The sequence below is a fragment of the Vanessa atalanta genome, chromosome 10 (genome assembly GCF_905147765.1).
Source record: "Vanessa atalanta chromosome 10, ilVanAtal1.2, whole genome shotgun sequence".
In the NCBI taxonomy this organism is placed as follows: Eukaryota; Metazoa; Arthropoda; class Insecta; order Lepidoptera; family Nymphalidae; genus Vanessa; species Vanessa atalanta.
Genome location: NC_061880.1, coordinates 3,741,198 through 3,759,172, shown reverse-complemented (window position 1 = coordinate 3,759,172; position 17,975 = coordinate 3,741,198). Strand labels below are relative to the sequence as shown.

Below are 17,975 nucleotides of genomic sequence, written 5' to 3'. Positions count from 1 at the left end.
TGGCATATAGAGTAACTTGATGCCATGGAAATTTAAATCTTATTTAATTAGATGAAGGTTTCATATTGGTTGTTCAAAATTGGCACGTGTTGACGAGACAATACATCAAGACGAACGTGAGTAAAATTTTCTCAAAGGCCGTTTGTTCATAGTTTATGCAACGATGAGATATCGCGTTTTTTGTCGCCTTAAAAGTAACACTTACTTGTTCAAGGAATTCGTAGTATTATATTATATTTAAAAATAAATTAGAATGAAGATAAAATGTATGGCATTTTATTCGCAATAAAAAACACTCTTATAAGAAGAATTATATAATTCGTAACATGATAATTATCTTAAATAAGCACTTTACATAGCAGTAATATAATTTATACTTAATTAAACTGTCAGTCGCGCATACCATAAAAACTAAATATTTTAAACATTTACCATGTGTATGTCGTACCGAGCCCTGTGAATGTCATGTGAGAAACCGAAGGAGCTTCGGCATAAGCTAGACTAGTTTTAATTGCTACATTTTGTATCGGATTATAAGAATTATATGTCACCCCAGATGATTTTGGAATATCTGGTGCTGAGTACGGTCTTTCTTGAAGTTCAAATGGAGTACTGTGAGTGTGTGTAGTATAGGTAACAGGACCAGAATTTGTTTTAGTGGTTGGTGAATTTGATGCAGAATATAATTCATTGTATGCAAGTGGAGCACCAACTGAATCTGGATATATTGAATCAAACGAAAATCGTTGCTTATCTACAAAGTTGACTTGTGATTCTTGAGGCGATGCATCTTTTTCATATATCGGAGCTGGTTCTGCATTCGCTTTGTAATTTGGTGGGTTACTGATAGCAGGGTAAGCAGATGGTGGTGTGGCTTCAGGTTTAAAGTAAGACCCAATGGCACCAGCTCTGGCAACTGCCAACCAGACCAAAAATATCGTTACCTGTAATAAAAGAAAACCAGTTATAAGATTTGTTGTTTATATTCAATGAATCAACATATTTACTATAGAACAGGTATTTTAGTGGATAGGTTTAAACGTTTACCCTTTCAATCATATTCGTTGTGTCATTTATCAGAATCAAAGTATCGAATGTGAGTATTTTTGTACATGTCTGGCTTTTATACATTGTAACTGTATGAATTAATCTAGTCTTCAATCAACTTCACCCTTTTCTGTAAAACGTAATGGGCATATTTTAAAACCTGTCATCAGACCTTAAACTCAGTAACCTTTACTTGAATCAACAGGCTTCCCAAAAATGTAAAAGCGGTCTTGCTATAATATTTGGGAACTCGTTTAAGTATCAAGAGTTATCATTGATCTCAGGTGTGGAAGAAATAACTTTTCATCTTTTCAACATGTAAAACTATTCCTACTATATTTTCGTACTTATTTCTCGCTTGAAAAACCTTCGTCACATAAAAAAATAATCAAACATATCGTACAATGCATCTTTTTATTATTAAGATAATGACAATAGAACTTCCAGTTCATTTATCGTTCATAGGCTACGAACTAGTGGTAGTCTGAAGCGATATAAAGATATGATACTGGTTCTTACGCAAGAGTTTTGAGAATTGCTCCGTCGTGCGTTTTGCACTTGCGATATGTCTATGGACTGAATAAAGTATTAGCATCCGTTAGCATATTAGATAGGCGTGTGGGAGTAACCTAAATGGAAAATTTGTTACAAACAGGTTTTGCATTTTGTTAATAATGATGATTCATACAGTGTAGTATAAGTATATGATACTTTGTCAATCAATGATGTTCTATTCTAATTAATATTATTAATATACAAACTAAAGCTATTTTATTAGAAGATTCCATATTTAACTCAATCTAATAAATCGAAATCGAAAATAAATCCTTTATTTCAGACATTAGGGTTCTTTTCTAGGAATAATGCTTTTAAAGTTTACACGTTTCTTATTTTAAACAAATAAATCATAATTTATAATTTTGACATCAACAAACTAAAGTAGAATATAATAAAGGCATTTATGTTTAATGAGCATATTTCACTGGTGGTTTACATTGTCCAGGGATGTGCGGATACCACAAATTTAACAATTACTTAATAGTCAAATTATTTTTCTTTGTTTTAATTACGTGCGCTTGCTCGACGAATCGAGCCGAGATGGCCCAGTGGTTTTCTTTTACTACAGGTAACGATATTTTTGGTCTGGTTGGCAGTTTCCAGAGCTGGTGCCATTGGGTCTTACTTTAAACATGAAGCCACACCACGATAAACAAAATAAAACACGGGCATCTTAACTAATTGCTGGTTCAAACCCAGGCAAGCCACTGAATTTTCATGTACTTATTTTGTGTTAATATTTATAATAATTCATCTTGTGTTCGGCGGTGAAGGAAACATCGTGAGGAAACCTGCATGTGTCTAATTTCAACAAAATTCTACAACATATATATTCACCAACCCGCATTGGAATAGCGTAGTTGAATATGCTTCTCCTCAAAGGGAGAGGAGTTAATGTTGTTCGACAAAAGCGTAAAATATTCTGCTAATGTCAAATATAAATGTTTTTTTGTATTCAATAATGTAACGAAAAGGCCAAGGGACAATATGTCTTATTTAAGGATATGGCGTATTGGTAACCGGTAAATTGGTGCCTTATTATGTTATAATGTCTATTGTCTTTTTTGCTAAATATATAAATTAAATAATAATTTTGATCACAAAATAGGTTCATAAAATTATTAAATGAAGCGAAGCAAACTTGTTTGACCATGTTAGTCTCAGGAACTAAAATTACCACAGCCATTGTTAAAAACTATTTTCGCTATTCATATGTTTATTGTTCAAGCGAGACTTAAAAGCGTAACAAACAAATAAATAAATGTACTTACTTTTCGCATTTATAATATAAGCTACGATAACATGAAGCTATTACCCCGGGCGGAGGAGCAGTAACGCTGATGGAACCATGAGGATTATAGATATAGGAGGCTAGATAAGGATGAATATTCTGCTTACAATATAAATATATTTTTTATATAATGTTATTGTTTACTTTGATAGAGTCAGGCCTAGAGCGATCCCTTGTTACATAATCACATTTATACATAACACTTTGATAAAGCAATGAAAGTTTAATGCGGTTCAGTTCTTGAACGCATCAATAAAACATGGAATGGTAAGTGCCAGCCGATGTCGAATCACAACGAGTTTTTTTACGTCGAATCTTACTGAGACAAAGTAATTGCGTTTTTGATATAGCTTATATGGATATACTTGTTTATTTTAACGGGCTGGCTTAGTCGCTAACTTGTATGGCTGTATGTCCATAGCTCTCGGATTGGTATTCTGTGTTGGACCAAATTAACTATACATAATTTAACGGTTTTAGGGGTAGATTATAGTTATATTCAAAGCTATAATTCTGTATTTAATTTGCATTATTGACAGCGGAATAATGATTGAAAAAAAAGACGACGTGGTCCTATATCTAGAACACATGAAACTAAGCCGAAGGTTGTGGTTTTACTCTGCAAGCATTACCGAGTTTTACGTCATGACAATGGAGTTTGAGCGGTGAAGGAAACCTCCCGAGGAAATCACTTTCTACTTATCCGCAGTGGAGCAGCATGGTGGAATATTTTCCAAACCATCTCAAAACAAGAGAAGTAGTGACTTTACTAAACATTATAATATATTGTCCAAATATTGCTGTGCACTATTTATAGTATTTAAACATGACATAAATTAAACTATTTCTCTATAATGTGAATCAATTACCGAGTAATTAATTATTCAAAAACAAAATAAAATATATAAGATTTTCAATTAAAAATGGGTATTCGAAACGGGATACTTACTATGTTTTTTATTTTTCACTCGTGAACAAGCCATTCGTAGATAATGTCGAAATATCGAGCTCCACCAAATAAAAATAAAAACATGGTAAATATCCCGTTTCAAATACTTATAGTAAAGTAAAATATATGATAAATAAATTAAAAAATTAAATACAATAAATTTTCTAAGCCATACAAACATATAGTAGAGTATTTTATCAATTGTGGGGTAACATTTGATAATAAAGATGGCCTTGGCAAAACTATTACCTCGCAGAATAATGATGTACGAATCTCATTTTAAATACATTTAAGGTACTTGTGAAATAATTACGGCGAAATGAAACTATTATTACATAACCTTCTTTAATATTCACTAATTACACAAATTGTTCTATAGTATTTACGTAGAAGAAAAAAAATAATAAAAATTCAGTATGTTTTTTTTATATAAATTATAAGACTAAATTTGTTTGATAAACGAACTATGCTTACAAAACACATCAAGTATTTAATTATAAATTAACTTTTAGAGTGCCTATATTATTTTTTATTTGATAAATAAAAGTATAGTTTTTTACCAATGAAAAGCCAGTAAGGTCAATTCATTTGCTCAATACGAACATGCAGAAAAATATTTTAAAACTATTGTTAATATAACGAAGCAGTAAAAATATTATTTAGTTTGTTTATTTAAAATTTCCTTTTAATAAAATAATAAAATTTTTAATTTAAAATTATAAGGTAGACTGAGCAATTGCTCAATTGAGCTGATAGTAATTGCCCTGGAGCCCATAAAAATTAGTAGTGTATTTTTTTTTATTTGTGCCGAGAAGGCACCACCTATGTCACGTATTAGCAGAAATGGATCTAAAATATTATTACAATCGAGTTTCTAATTATTTAGAAATTTAGGGGCAAAATACTACAAAAATGTTTCTACATTCTATACAGCTTAATCGAAGAATAAACGAGAAAAAAATATTACAACTTTTAACGCTCGTTAACTTTCAAAGATATCTGTGGTATGGTATATAAAACTATCAACACGTGTGATAGAAATAAAATATAATGGACAATTATATAATGTCATATAGGATTCCAATTCGAATGACATATATAACCTTAACCTTTTTTTATGACAAATTGTGTGGCGGTCATATCACAACATAGTAACTAAGAATCAATCTGTTGTAACAAAGACTGCTGTATATATTAATAGCTTAATGACATGGTATTCAAGACAGTGAGCCTTGTAAGTACTATTTTATTTTGTTTCCATTGTTAACTAGTGTTTTCAAGAACAATGAAACAATTTTTATATTAAGTAGTTGAAGTATCATTGAATAGTGGCTTTAATGTATTTTTAATTTATAAGATGTTGGATATTTGTTTTAATGTTATTTTTGATATAAACATTTTAATAATGGGCATACTTGTGTCTTTTTTTTATAACTGCCATTGCGTAGAACTATATCTAAAATAACATAGCATAAAATAAGCAGATTTTAACTGAAGGTCAAGGACCTTCAGTTAAACTTGAGTGGACCTTTTACATTGTTTTCGATGTTTGTTTTGTGTGAAATGACATATTTGTAGCACCAACTTGCGTTAGACCATCTTGGTTGATTAAGACAATTTTAAAACAAGAGAACGTCTTGAACCATCAAGTCATTGAACTCCTCCGAAAAGACTATACTTTTGATGAAATTTTAAAGTGTGTTTGAGGGGTCTTTTGTGGTCTAGATTGAAAACTAATATTATTAAAAAAAATTGAATTCTTATTTCACCTGTAAGAAATCGGGACAGTAATAAGAATAGCTTTTAATTCGTTGCAATTATTGCAATATCTACGGTATGATAATTTTACCTGTAATTAAGATATTTAATGAACCTCAAAATTGGTGAGTTATGCCAGATAAAATTACACTGATTTAACTATGATTGAGTTACTTAAATGATATGGTTTGAAAATGCAAATTAATGCGTATTAACTAAGAGAGCAAAACAGTCTAGTCTGTCATATATCTGTTTATATATAAATAATAAAAAATAGATTATTATTTTAGAAACCGAAATGGTTTTAATTAGTATCTCTACAAAATCTCTATAAAACTCTTCATGATATAATATAATTCTCGTAATAAAAAGTGATATAATATTAATGGTCTGTACGTGACCTTAATCGCAGCTGTTCTTCCTTTTGTTAATGATTTAATTATCTTTTTAAATATGACAATGAAAATTACCTTATCTAATACAATAGTATTACATTGTTTATTTATTTAATTTTTATAATAAGGAAGAGCTTTCAAGACTAGACCGTTTTGACGTCAGGATTGCTTCATCGGAGACAATGGGGCGTGTTTTACGCAATACAATGCATATTGGATTACGAAAGATATTATTTGTACGCTACTTCAAATACTGTTAATATAAATGCATATTAAATAACTAAACGCGTAATTAATCGACGATTTATTAGTCGTCCAAATTAGGAAGTTAACTATAGAAGAGTTATTATTTTACATTACAAAGGAGTAACAAAATTTCGTTTCTTAAAATTGTTAAAATTCTTATTGTATTATAAGTTTGCCTTATTTGAGAAATTGTAGGCAGTTTCTTTAGAGATTGTTCCTTAAAAGTATTGAGATCACTTCTTTGGCCAAAAGATTTGTTTCGTGTAGAGAAAGACAGGGTGATTTATTTTTATGGTAGGTACATTTATTTAACACTAACAACATTGGCTTTTTCATGAGTGCAGACTGTTTAAAAGGAAACTATGTGTTATAAGTATAAATTTGACTTTATACCTCAGGAAAAATATAGCTACTATCTACCAGTAATTATTTTTAGAATTGGTTCATTAGCTCCAGATATTACCCTCCACATACCTACAGAAGAAGGAAAAAATAACCTTTTTATAATTATAGTATTGATATCGTTTATTGAATTATGTTTAAACATTTTTTTAAATAATGTAAATTTTTATTTTCACTTGGGTAAAATACAATTTCGTTATAAACAACAGATTTCTTGAATAAGTAGTTCAGATTATTTATTTGGCAAGTCGCCTAATGCCAGTGGCTCTCTTAAAATACTTATTCGATTTATTTAAATAATTCAATTTATTTAATGGAATGCAATGAAACGAAGATCTATAATGTGATAAAAGTCCAATCATATTCGTTATCGTGATTTTAAAACAAAAACTAGGCCAATCTTAACTAAATACTGACGCTGCAAATACTAAGAATATTAATACTTATATGATACGTTTAATAATTATATATTTTGAAATGAGAACTGCATCGAGTATTTTTCTTTTGTTTTTTGAATTTCAATTTTAATTTTGTATTACAAGTGAACGTTCATTTTCAAGTAAACAAGAAATACATCTGTGGCGCCTTCAATAAAATTTATTGGCCTGAATTATTGACTTACTCAGTGGAGTTATTTCGCTTTATTACTTATTGCTTCAGAATACATTTTGATTCCTGATCTATAAAGCCTACTTGTAATGTTATACGATGTCAATGGTTTTATAAAGATATATACTTAACTTTTTATTAGTGGGATCATAAAATAAGTTAATGTTGCCAGTTGTTTAAATGAAGCCGTTATTTTTGTAGAATAACGTCTTTTGTTTATTTTGATTACCAAATATACTAATTCTTATATCTCATTTATTTTCATACAATTTTTTCATCACTCGTGCATTTAAGTATCTATGTGTGCTGCTATGCTAATAAGAGCATGTTACGAAACTGCGCAGTGTAGAGGCGGTTTTATAATCAGTGAACAGTTACTCTGATTCTCATCGCAAAGGTCCTGTTGACATTTTAGCGGCCTTCAAACTGTATGTGGGTCATTGTAACACACTTATTTTTTTAAATCTTTGCCAAATTGCAGTGAATAGAATGGAAGGGCAGCGGCTAGCATGCCAATCGATGATTATTATTTAAGAAAGTTTTCTATATATTTTGTTTTGTAAACCAAATTAACATAATAAGAATTTTAAAAATTGTTTTGCATTCAATTTTTTGTTGGATGAAGCTTAAATATTGTTTTTATTATGATTACAGCAATTTGTACTTGTGTATATAGGTATTTAGGTTAAAAAAATACCTAACTAACATTAACAAAGTTTAACGTTATGTCCAAACAATTGAAATATTAAAATTATTATTTTTTTCTGAATTTAAGAAATGTAAAATAAATTAATAAATATAAAATCTCTATTCAATTGAACGTATAGATCACGTTTTTCGAATTATACATTTTATATCCCGTGAGCGCAACTCGGACAGCGTTGTCCAAGCTCATCTTTCCTCAAGGAGAAAGATAACAAAACTTCAATAACAAGTTACGACGTACTTCTCTAAGGTTTTGATCTTATACTATGTATTATATAAACCTGTACAGGTTGTTTTCGAATTTTGACTTTAGTTAGATCATTTATTGAAAAATGTATATAAATACTATATAACATAACAATACGTCCTACAGGAGCGATGCCGTTGAATATAAGGAAATGTCGCTGAGCATTGGCTTAAAAAATATTGACGTTGGATATTAGTATAATTCTTCCGCGTATTTTTCAATCAACTGAGTTCAAACTTAGCACGGTTTTTATTGGCACGTGAAGTTTTTTGTCATGGTATTATTAATTTGCAATAACTGGTGCGAGAAAGAAGTATACGAATGAAATAGGTACATATACTATATATATAAATCTTTCCATATTAAACTGCTTGTGAATTCCCGTGAGCAATTATTTGCCACTATTATTTCAAAAAAGCAAATACGGATAATTCATATTCCGTTTCATATAAAATAAAAATAATATTATCAACCGATTAACTAATTTATTGTAAGGTCAATAAATATTATGTCAACTTAAAATTTCTAAAATTAGAAACGACATAAAGTTTATTAACATTAAGGTGAGATAATTCAATGCTAAAATATAATTAATTTACGATTAACGGTCCCCTCATCGCAATAAAGACGTGATTATATCATTATCATAATTTCGAGGCCACGACATTATATATACTAGCAAAAAAAAACCTAATTATATTGATTAAAGTCGAAAGGATATCCTATGAGCAAAATTGTTTATCGGTAACATCTTAATTAGTTCGTATACTATAATAATATTTTTATAGCACAAGTTGAAGGTGGACATAGCGTCATATTATATATGTCACGAATTAGTGTTTTGAGACGGGCTAATCTTAGGCATTACCAGTCCGACTCGATAGTCCATTTATTGAGAAAGGTTTTAAGATTACAACATGTACAGCCTGTAAATTTTGCCACTTTTGGGCTAAGGCCTCTTCTGCCTATGTGGAGAAGGCTAGGAGCATATTCAACCAAGTTTCTCCAATGCGGGTTGGTGAATTTAAATGTGGGCGGAACTAGAAACAAACACGATGTTTTCCTTCACCGCCGAGTGAGCCGCCAAACGAGATGAATTATTATGATGATTAAACCCATATTAAGCACTAGAAATTTCAGTGGTGCTTGCCTGGGTTTGAACCCGAAATCATCGGTTAAGATGTACGCGTTCTAAACACTGGACCATCATTAAGATTACACTTGGACCTAAAAGCAGCAGAGCTGTAACATGTATAACATACATATTGGCAAACTGGATTGTTATGTAGTTAATAAAATGCAATACGTTTATGTTCATCTTGTGTAAACTAAAAATGCATCGATTTAAAAATTGGATTTTTACTATTAATTTTATTAGGACCGTGCTACAAAGATTTTTCTGAAGTCGGTGCCAAGCCCAAATATTATACCACTGAGTTTCTCTTCAATGTAAACAACTCTATATTACTAACGGATACAATTAAGTATAATAAAATTAAACATTCTAGTATTGCATAATAACTATGGTAGCTGAGGATGGAATGACTAGCTAGCGTGTAAATGTACAAAAAAGTTTAGTATTCTTTAAGGTTTTAAGCAATTTTGGAATAAGTACCTACGTATCTTTTAATAAAAAAACTCAACTGGGTTAATTCTATGTATTAAAACAATTGAAAAAAAAAACAATTTGAATTATATATTTATACATAAACATCGTTGTGAGACAGTAGACAGTTTAAATATTTAAATATTAATTGAACATCGTTGGTTTAAAGTCGGCCATGTACCACTGAATTTGCTGAATTAGTTGTTATTACTTGATGGGTGAAGAAAACATCTGGAGAAAACTTATATGTGTCAGACAAAAATCTGCTACATGTATATGCACCAATCGTGGTGGGATAAGCTCCAAACCTTTTGCCTCAAACAGAGGTCTCAGCTGTCGGATATATTCAGGCTGTTGCGTTCTTTAGTATGGACTAAGAAAGCTTTTATACCTACAATATACTAAAATATCAGTGCCTAAAGTTCTATGGTCAGTTGCTAAGCCATACTATACTTAACATATGTACATATATACAATGAAATAAGCTGGTTGGATCGATATGAAGCATGATACGGTGATGATGATGTTGTCCTGACCGATTTTGCCCACATTAACAGCCTGTAAATTTCAAACTGCTGGGCTAAGGTCTCTTTTCCCTTTGAGGAGAAGGTTTTGGAGTATATTCCACCACGCTGCTCCAATGCGGGTTGTTGAAATTAGACACATACAGGTTTCCTCACGATCTTTGCCTTCACCGCCGAGCATAAGATGAATTATAAACACAAATTAACCACATGAAATGTGGTGGTACTTGCCTGGGTTTGAACCCGCAATTATCGGTTAAGATGCACGTGTTCTAACCACTGGGCCATCTCGGCTCGATTTCGCTCACGGCAGTCAATCTCAAAAGAGACCACAACATATTATAGTGCACAATAAAATAAAGCCTTTAAGTGCTTTCTGAGGCACGAAGTGCCTTCAATTCCAACTTCCAACACACTTCGAATTTTAGACTCCAGGCTGTTACTGAGATTTTTGAACAGGAAACTTAATGTCATTTTACCAGCCCAATGTAGGATTTGTATCAAGGAACTCTGGATCTGCGGTCTTATACCAAGAAGTAAGTGATTTGGTAATCGGATCAGGAATTTTATACCTACATATCTGGACCCAGCTTTAGGCGACACGTGTGTCAGAATCACTACGATACATTTTCCACGCTTCCGCTATTTTACGATGGGAACCGTAGTCGTTTTATCGAGCATTCCCTGACAAATCACGTAAGTAAAACTGTAATAAATATTAATAATAAACTGCAAGTATTTTTAAATTTACAAAGCGCAATATGCTTGTGTGTTCGTACTTCGCATAGCGCATCGCCTTGAGCTATATTAATGTACAGTAAACAAACTCAAGCTACAAATAAATAACCAACCATTGGTTCTGTAGTAAAATAATTGTCTCAATTGTAATAAGCAGGATAAAAATATTTTAGATGATAAAAGTTTGACAGGAGAGTCGAGATCCGTAGTACAAGTGTAGCGTTTTGTGAAATCTCTCACTGAACCCAATAAAACACGTTGACATGACATGTTTATTAATAGCTTGCCCTGATGTTACTCCCGATACTGCTCTGACAACTTGTCATATTAATTACATTTGTTAATAGTCGTATGTAATGTACCTATGTATGAACAAATCTTTTTAGGGCGTATATATAGACTTAAGTTGTTCTATTGCTTATGTAAAAGTGCCACTCATTATGAATTGAATGACATGATTAATAGTACGCTTAGTATGATTAGTACACTCACTATTAAGTTACGCGATACCAAAACGAGGCAGATTTAAGGTCTATATTTGTTGTTAAAATAAAAGCACACATACGACCTTACTGTCATACGATTAATATACCTTCACAATAGATATCTTCAAAAATATTAAAATAATTGAAATAATGTGCTGATATTTATATTATTTAAAATTACCTGTATATTTTAATCTCGAGACAGTTTGTTATTGAAATATTTACTAAGTTTTTTCCCAGTTTATTTTTGATTATGTGTAGTCTCTATTTAAAACCGATCCTAGTTATATACCTGAACTTCGGAATCTGCAGCCTTATGCGGTACTAACTAAACCAAGGCATTTAAAAGCCTCCAAAACAATTTAACTGAGGGCTAACTTATTTCTGAATCTGCCCGTTTATGAGGAAGGGGTGTGTACTCTATTTTTTTATGTACCCTTGATATCTTGGATGCCGAATTTAATGAAGATCAGTTAAATAGTTAAGGCGTAAAAGCGTAACAAACAAACTCACTTTCGTGTTTATAATATTAGTTCCCATATGCCTCAATACCATGCATTGATCACATAAGCTGATCACATTTTTTCATTACTATTAATATATATTGAGACATTTAGTTTTGTAATAAAATTATAGCAAAACTTAATAAAACCTCATTTAGTTTGTATTTTAAGCAATCTATATTTGATACCATTTCGAAATATTAATTTATACAAAGGTAAACTAGAATTTCGTAGTTAGTCGGAGTCGTTAAAACTTTTATTGAAGGGAAATTACAAATTGAAAATTTTATCCTTGAATTAATCTTCGGGTTAACTTCTCAATGTTTCCGTTAGACAAAGATTATGAGATGAGAAAGTTAAGTTGTATTAAGGATTGCTTTAACATCTATACTAAAAATATATATTTAAATTACATTCTTCGTATTTTTGTCATATAAAGCAATATATTTTCTATTTATACAGAGAGTTTTGTGTTACAGTTCTGTTGAAATTTAGTACCATATAAGGTACCATATTATAATGTACCGTAAAGGGTACATGTAAACATATGAAGAGGCAAAAGGCAAAATTGTACGCAGGATTCCCCATGGAACGAATATCAACAAATAAAGCGCCTAATATTTCGTATACTAAACAGAAGTAAAAACTTAAAATCATATGAGATGTTTCACTCAGATGTTATATATTTACTTTGCAACTTCACATTCATCTGTCATGTTGTCCAAAGAAGTTTGGCTTTAATAATATTTTAATATAACGGCGACCTTTTTTGATGGTAAATAACCGAAAATGTAGAATATATGATAGTAATCAAGTGTGAGCGAAACACAGATCACTTGTAAGGCAATACGATCACATAGAGTTTAAGCGCAGGAACGGCGCCGGCGGCTTCGCTCTCTTTGGGGGCACGAGAATGTGAACGCTGAACAAGAATGCCTGTGAACTTCCAAACTTCAAGCCGTTACTTAGAATCTCTTGATTAAAAAACCTTTTAACTTTTAAACAATTATTTTTTATTAGCTCAACCAGGCCCTTTAAAGCTTTAAAATAGCTCGAATATGTAGCCTTATAAATTAACTACTACCCCAAAATTATTAATATTTAGCAAGTTCATAAAGATTATAACATTTACAACTCATATTTCATATTTATTTATTTTTGCTTATAAAAATAATTGGACAAGACATAACTACAATCCTAAATATAAAAAAAACCAAACCATAAAAATTATTATGCTTTTATAATATAAATTAATAAACCGTATTTCTTTGTAAGATTATTCTTTCATTAATTAGTAATCTTAGTGTGAGTTAATGAGCACTTTTATTTGTTGTTGGCAAAAGATGCAGTCAATTAGCAATAAAGAGTAGACTTTCTGGCCACGGGGCAGTAATAATCTTAATTTAAAGTCAACGTATACGAAGTAGAAATTTCATTTGAAACATTCAACTAATTCTAAGAAATACCAATTCTTTTCTCAAGTCACAATTTATACTCTGTAAAGATAAATTTATTTCTAGTTGAAATTATATTCTCGAAATGATAAGAAATTGTTACAAGCAATTAAATAACAATTAAAACATACTATAAGCTATATGTATGTATCTATATATTGGCAAACGACGGCGAATGTTGTTAAGACTGTGGGTACTAATTGACATCTAAGTAAAGAAGTTGTTTAAATTTTAATGGCGATCGGACAAATGGTGCCCATTAAGTTTGTATACTTACGAACATCCATTTTTATATATTAAATAAAAAAAAAAAAAAACACCAAGTGAATTATCATTGAATATTATATTATAATATATTATATATGGAAATTATCAATTTTTATTTTAAAGTAATTTTAATATTTCCCTTTTCTACTCTAATTAAGCGAAAAGCTTATGTTTAAAGAGGGGACGACAATATCTTGAGAGTCAGGAAAGACTTTCATCAATAAAGATTTGACAAAATTATTGGTAGTCAAGTATTTCAGCTCTAACAACTTCAAAAATGTTTATAGAATTCGATTAAATAATTAGTAAACTTGAGCTAAATATAAATCAAAATATACCTTTTCCAAGTAGGCTCTTAATAGCATTCTTTAAATTCCCAATTCACAGGATTATATTACCTAAATGCAAATATAATTATCGGTTCGAAATGTTTATTCCAATTGAAGAAGGAACAAAGATAAAAAAAAAAACTTTAGCTATTTGTAATAAGCCTTGCTATATTGTGCACTACTAAAAGTTTTTGATTAATATATTTGTATTTATAAAAGAACATCACTCAACTACCTATATCCACTTCAATTTGAATTCATTTCATCCATAGCTCATAACAGTTTCGCCGACGTTCAAAACGCAGTTTTTCGCAAATCCATAAAGAATATCATAGATTACTTAATCTCTCGAATAACGGCGTCAGTCCGATGTCAAATGTTTATTTGGCTTTTGTCCTCTTGTACTTGGACTAGAGTATAAATATAGAAAAAGTCAGAAGTGACTCATTTCTACCAATTAAATAACACAGGTATGGTAATAAATCCAATTAAAAAAAAACATTTTACAATGATATCAGATAATTTAAGTAACATGTTTCAAATGTTCTAAAGTACGAAATCGGTGACGAATGATGAAATATTTCTAAACTCATAAATACATAGTTTAAATGTATTGAGGTCTAATTATATTTTATTTTATCTAAATCAGCAAGAATACACATTTTACTTACACAATTAGGCTTTTAGTGTCCTACTTTATATTTATTTATAATTATCGTACCAATTACATCTGTTACTAGTGAATCATTCCGTTTTAATATTTGTGAGTTGAGGAATTTCGTATATGCAATATAAGTTTCAGTATTATGACCATGCAAGGGCAAATGCACGACTACAGCAACTGCTCATCTTTTGCCATAGATAATGTCAAAGTTGGCACTACTTCAATCAAATAAATCAATGCGTCACACTGCCTTAGTGTACGTAGTGTACAAGGCGTGTGTAAGCACAGATGGACGCTCTGTTCTCACTTCCATTGTATATTACATCAAACCGACAATATCAGCAAGAAAATAGACGTATAAAAGTGTTTTCCGAGATCGATAATTTTATCTTTTAATTTTTTTTTAAATCTGTGCTGCTACTGCAAATTTGTTGAAAGAAAAAGTTAAAAATATTGTCTTCACCATCCATTGGAACTTCGAAGCATTCAAAATTCAGATAAGGATAATTTTGTATTGAAACTACACCAACATAAATTACTCGTCTCATTCACAAAGACTCCTAACGAATTCAACTTATTAAAAGTAAAAGAAAAAGAGTGATTAAAAAAAAATCGAAAGAAATTTCTTAATCAAACTTTTCTTTAACTCGAAACGCGAATTTATTTTTCTCAGAATCCGAGTAAATTAACTTGGTTTTGGTTTTATTAAGTGGACGGACGAGAAATAAATGTATTTTCGTAAATTTTTAAGTTATACCGACGAATTAAGCACCAAACCTATTCACATATAAGTTGTATGTCTTAACTTAATATTTTCAATATTTATCACTATTAACTTCGACGAAGTATAAAAGAAAGTATAAAGTATGAAATTCACTTGTAATCAATTAAATTATAATTGCCTATTGCAATAAATTAAATTGTTGGTATCGAATTTATAAACTGAATTCTCCTGTAATTAAGTTATGTAATTGTATTTTTAAATATTTCTCCTACAGGTATACCAGGTATACAGGGATACAAGTCGTCTATATTGAAGTTCTTGATATAATACTAAATTAAGGAAAGCAAATATTAAGAAAACGTTTATTAGAAAATATATAATTCAATAAAAAAGTTTGCGTAGGAACTTGATGGTAGGGCTTTGTGCAAGCCCGTCTGGGTAGGTACCACCCACTCATCAGATATTTACCGCCAAACAGCAGTACTCAGTATTGTTGTGTTCCGGTTTGAAGGGTGAGTGAGCCAGTGTAACTACCTGTGTTTACACAAGGGGCGTAACATCTGCTCCCAAGGTTAGTGGCGCATTGGTGATGTAAGGAATGGTTAATATTTCTTACAATGCCATTGTCCATGGGCGGTGGTGACCACTTACCATCAGTTGGCCCATTTGCTCGTCCGTGTGAGTGAGTCAGTATAACTACAGGCATTAGGGGTGGGACACTAGGGGCTCATTGGTGATATCTATTAGTTAATATGTTTTAGAGTGCCACTGTCTATGAGTGATGGGGTCCACTTACAATATAGATATAATTTCGTTACTTTATATTTACGATAGGACACGATTTAAAAGTAAAAAAATAGTTTGCGGTGATATCCTGTTTGCGGTAATTTAGCCAAACATAAGCTATGGCATCGAGACCATATATGTGGTTATGTTGCTGAAACAATGGAACATAGCCTTAGCCATTTTAGAATTATAATAAGTGGGTAGCATTTGTTATAATTGTCGAGGCAGTCGCTTAGTTTGATTTCTAGACATTTTTACATTTACATAATCCAAAAATCAAAATAAGAGTCATATGTATAAATTCATTTAGTACGTGATCAATAAAATAGTGTTTTATTGTATATGCTGTTATATAGAATTTAAAATTAAAAAGATATAATTTTACATTCGTCAAATGTTGATCACGTGACAATATATTAAATATTGCTGTGTTACTCGTTTAAGAAAAGTTTAAGGATAATGATTTCATTAGACTATTTAGTCTACTCGCCGCAATTAAATAACGTTTTAATAATATACGATTTTTATGTTTCGTAGTATCTACTTAAAGTAAAACTTTTAGGAACGTGCTAGTTATTCGTGACTCAAAAGTGATTGGTCGCTGTAGTTAAATATCAAGAATCGGGCATAGGATATTTTTATATGCATTGGTGTTTTCTATAAACGTTAATTCGTCAATCGGACTTGGTAGCCTTGAAGTGGACCGCAGACGACTATTTTGCTTTCTAGTAATAACATAATCACAATACGAAATATTCTATTGAAATCGCGTTAAATAATTAATCTCAAAATTATTAAACGCATCTCAATCTTATTATACAGTGCGAATAGTCTGATACGTTATTAAGCTTATTAAAATTTTAGAGTTATATTCAATTAGAATTTAGAGCAATATTAAAAATGTATTTAATTACCTTAAGATTTTGTCAATAACATCAAGATATTTTTTATTCTTAATTATTAAGTTGGCAACACAAGTGAATGTTGCAACGCAAAATTAATGTTCGTTCATTGACCGCTTTGATTGCCTTAAGCTACGATGCTATCAATCAATCGGTTATTCTATAATAAAAATTGACCGATATGATTGAATTATATCGCATAAAATAAAAAAATTATAGGCCTAAAAAGTAAAACTCCATTATGGGACAATCGCGCTATGGAAAATGACTAACCAAGAAAATATTCTTATCTAAGATTTTGACCTACAAGCTATTCAATATTTATGAATCTAATAAGTTAATACACAGCCATAGTGATTTTTAGAGGATAACCATGTTTGCCACCATGTACCTTAAGGATGGCTTACTACTATAATACTGTACTCGTTGGTCGATAAAATAATATTGTTTTTTTTGGAAGTTAGAAGTATGTAGGTACACTCCCATACCTCGGAAAACACATTAAGCCATTGATCCTGCGCCTAAACTCTCTGCGGTCGTGAGATCATCGTCCCATTGAATTATGTGTACCTGTGTTTGCGCACAGACTTGTAAACGATGTATAATATATGCTGTAGTTGGCTGGTCTTCGGTTTGAGTTTGGCCACCGTAACCAAAATCGGTCAGGTCAACATTATCCTTGTTATACTATAAAATGTAGAACTGTGTAAATAACTTTTAGATCAAAGGGTAGAATCTCAATACAGGGTAACTCAGAATTATAAATATGTATTAATAATTATAATT

The 17,975-nt window shown here is 30.7% G+C and overlaps 1 protein-coding gene across 1 annotated transcript; it reads right to left on the bottom strand.

The window, feature by feature from the left end:
- Window positions 1-428: 428 nt before the first annotated feature.
- LOC125067056 lies at window positions 429-1,059 on the bottom strand. Its single transcript, XM_047675433.1, has 2 exons — window positions 1,048-1,059; window positions 429-944 (listed from the first exon to the last, which is right to left on the bottom strand). Exons 1-2 carry the CDS (start codon window positions 1,057-1,059, stop codon window positions 429-431), a joined length of 528 nt encoding a protein of 175 aa, XP_047531389.1.
- Between the last annotated feature and the right edge of the window lie 16,916 nt (window positions 1,060-17,975).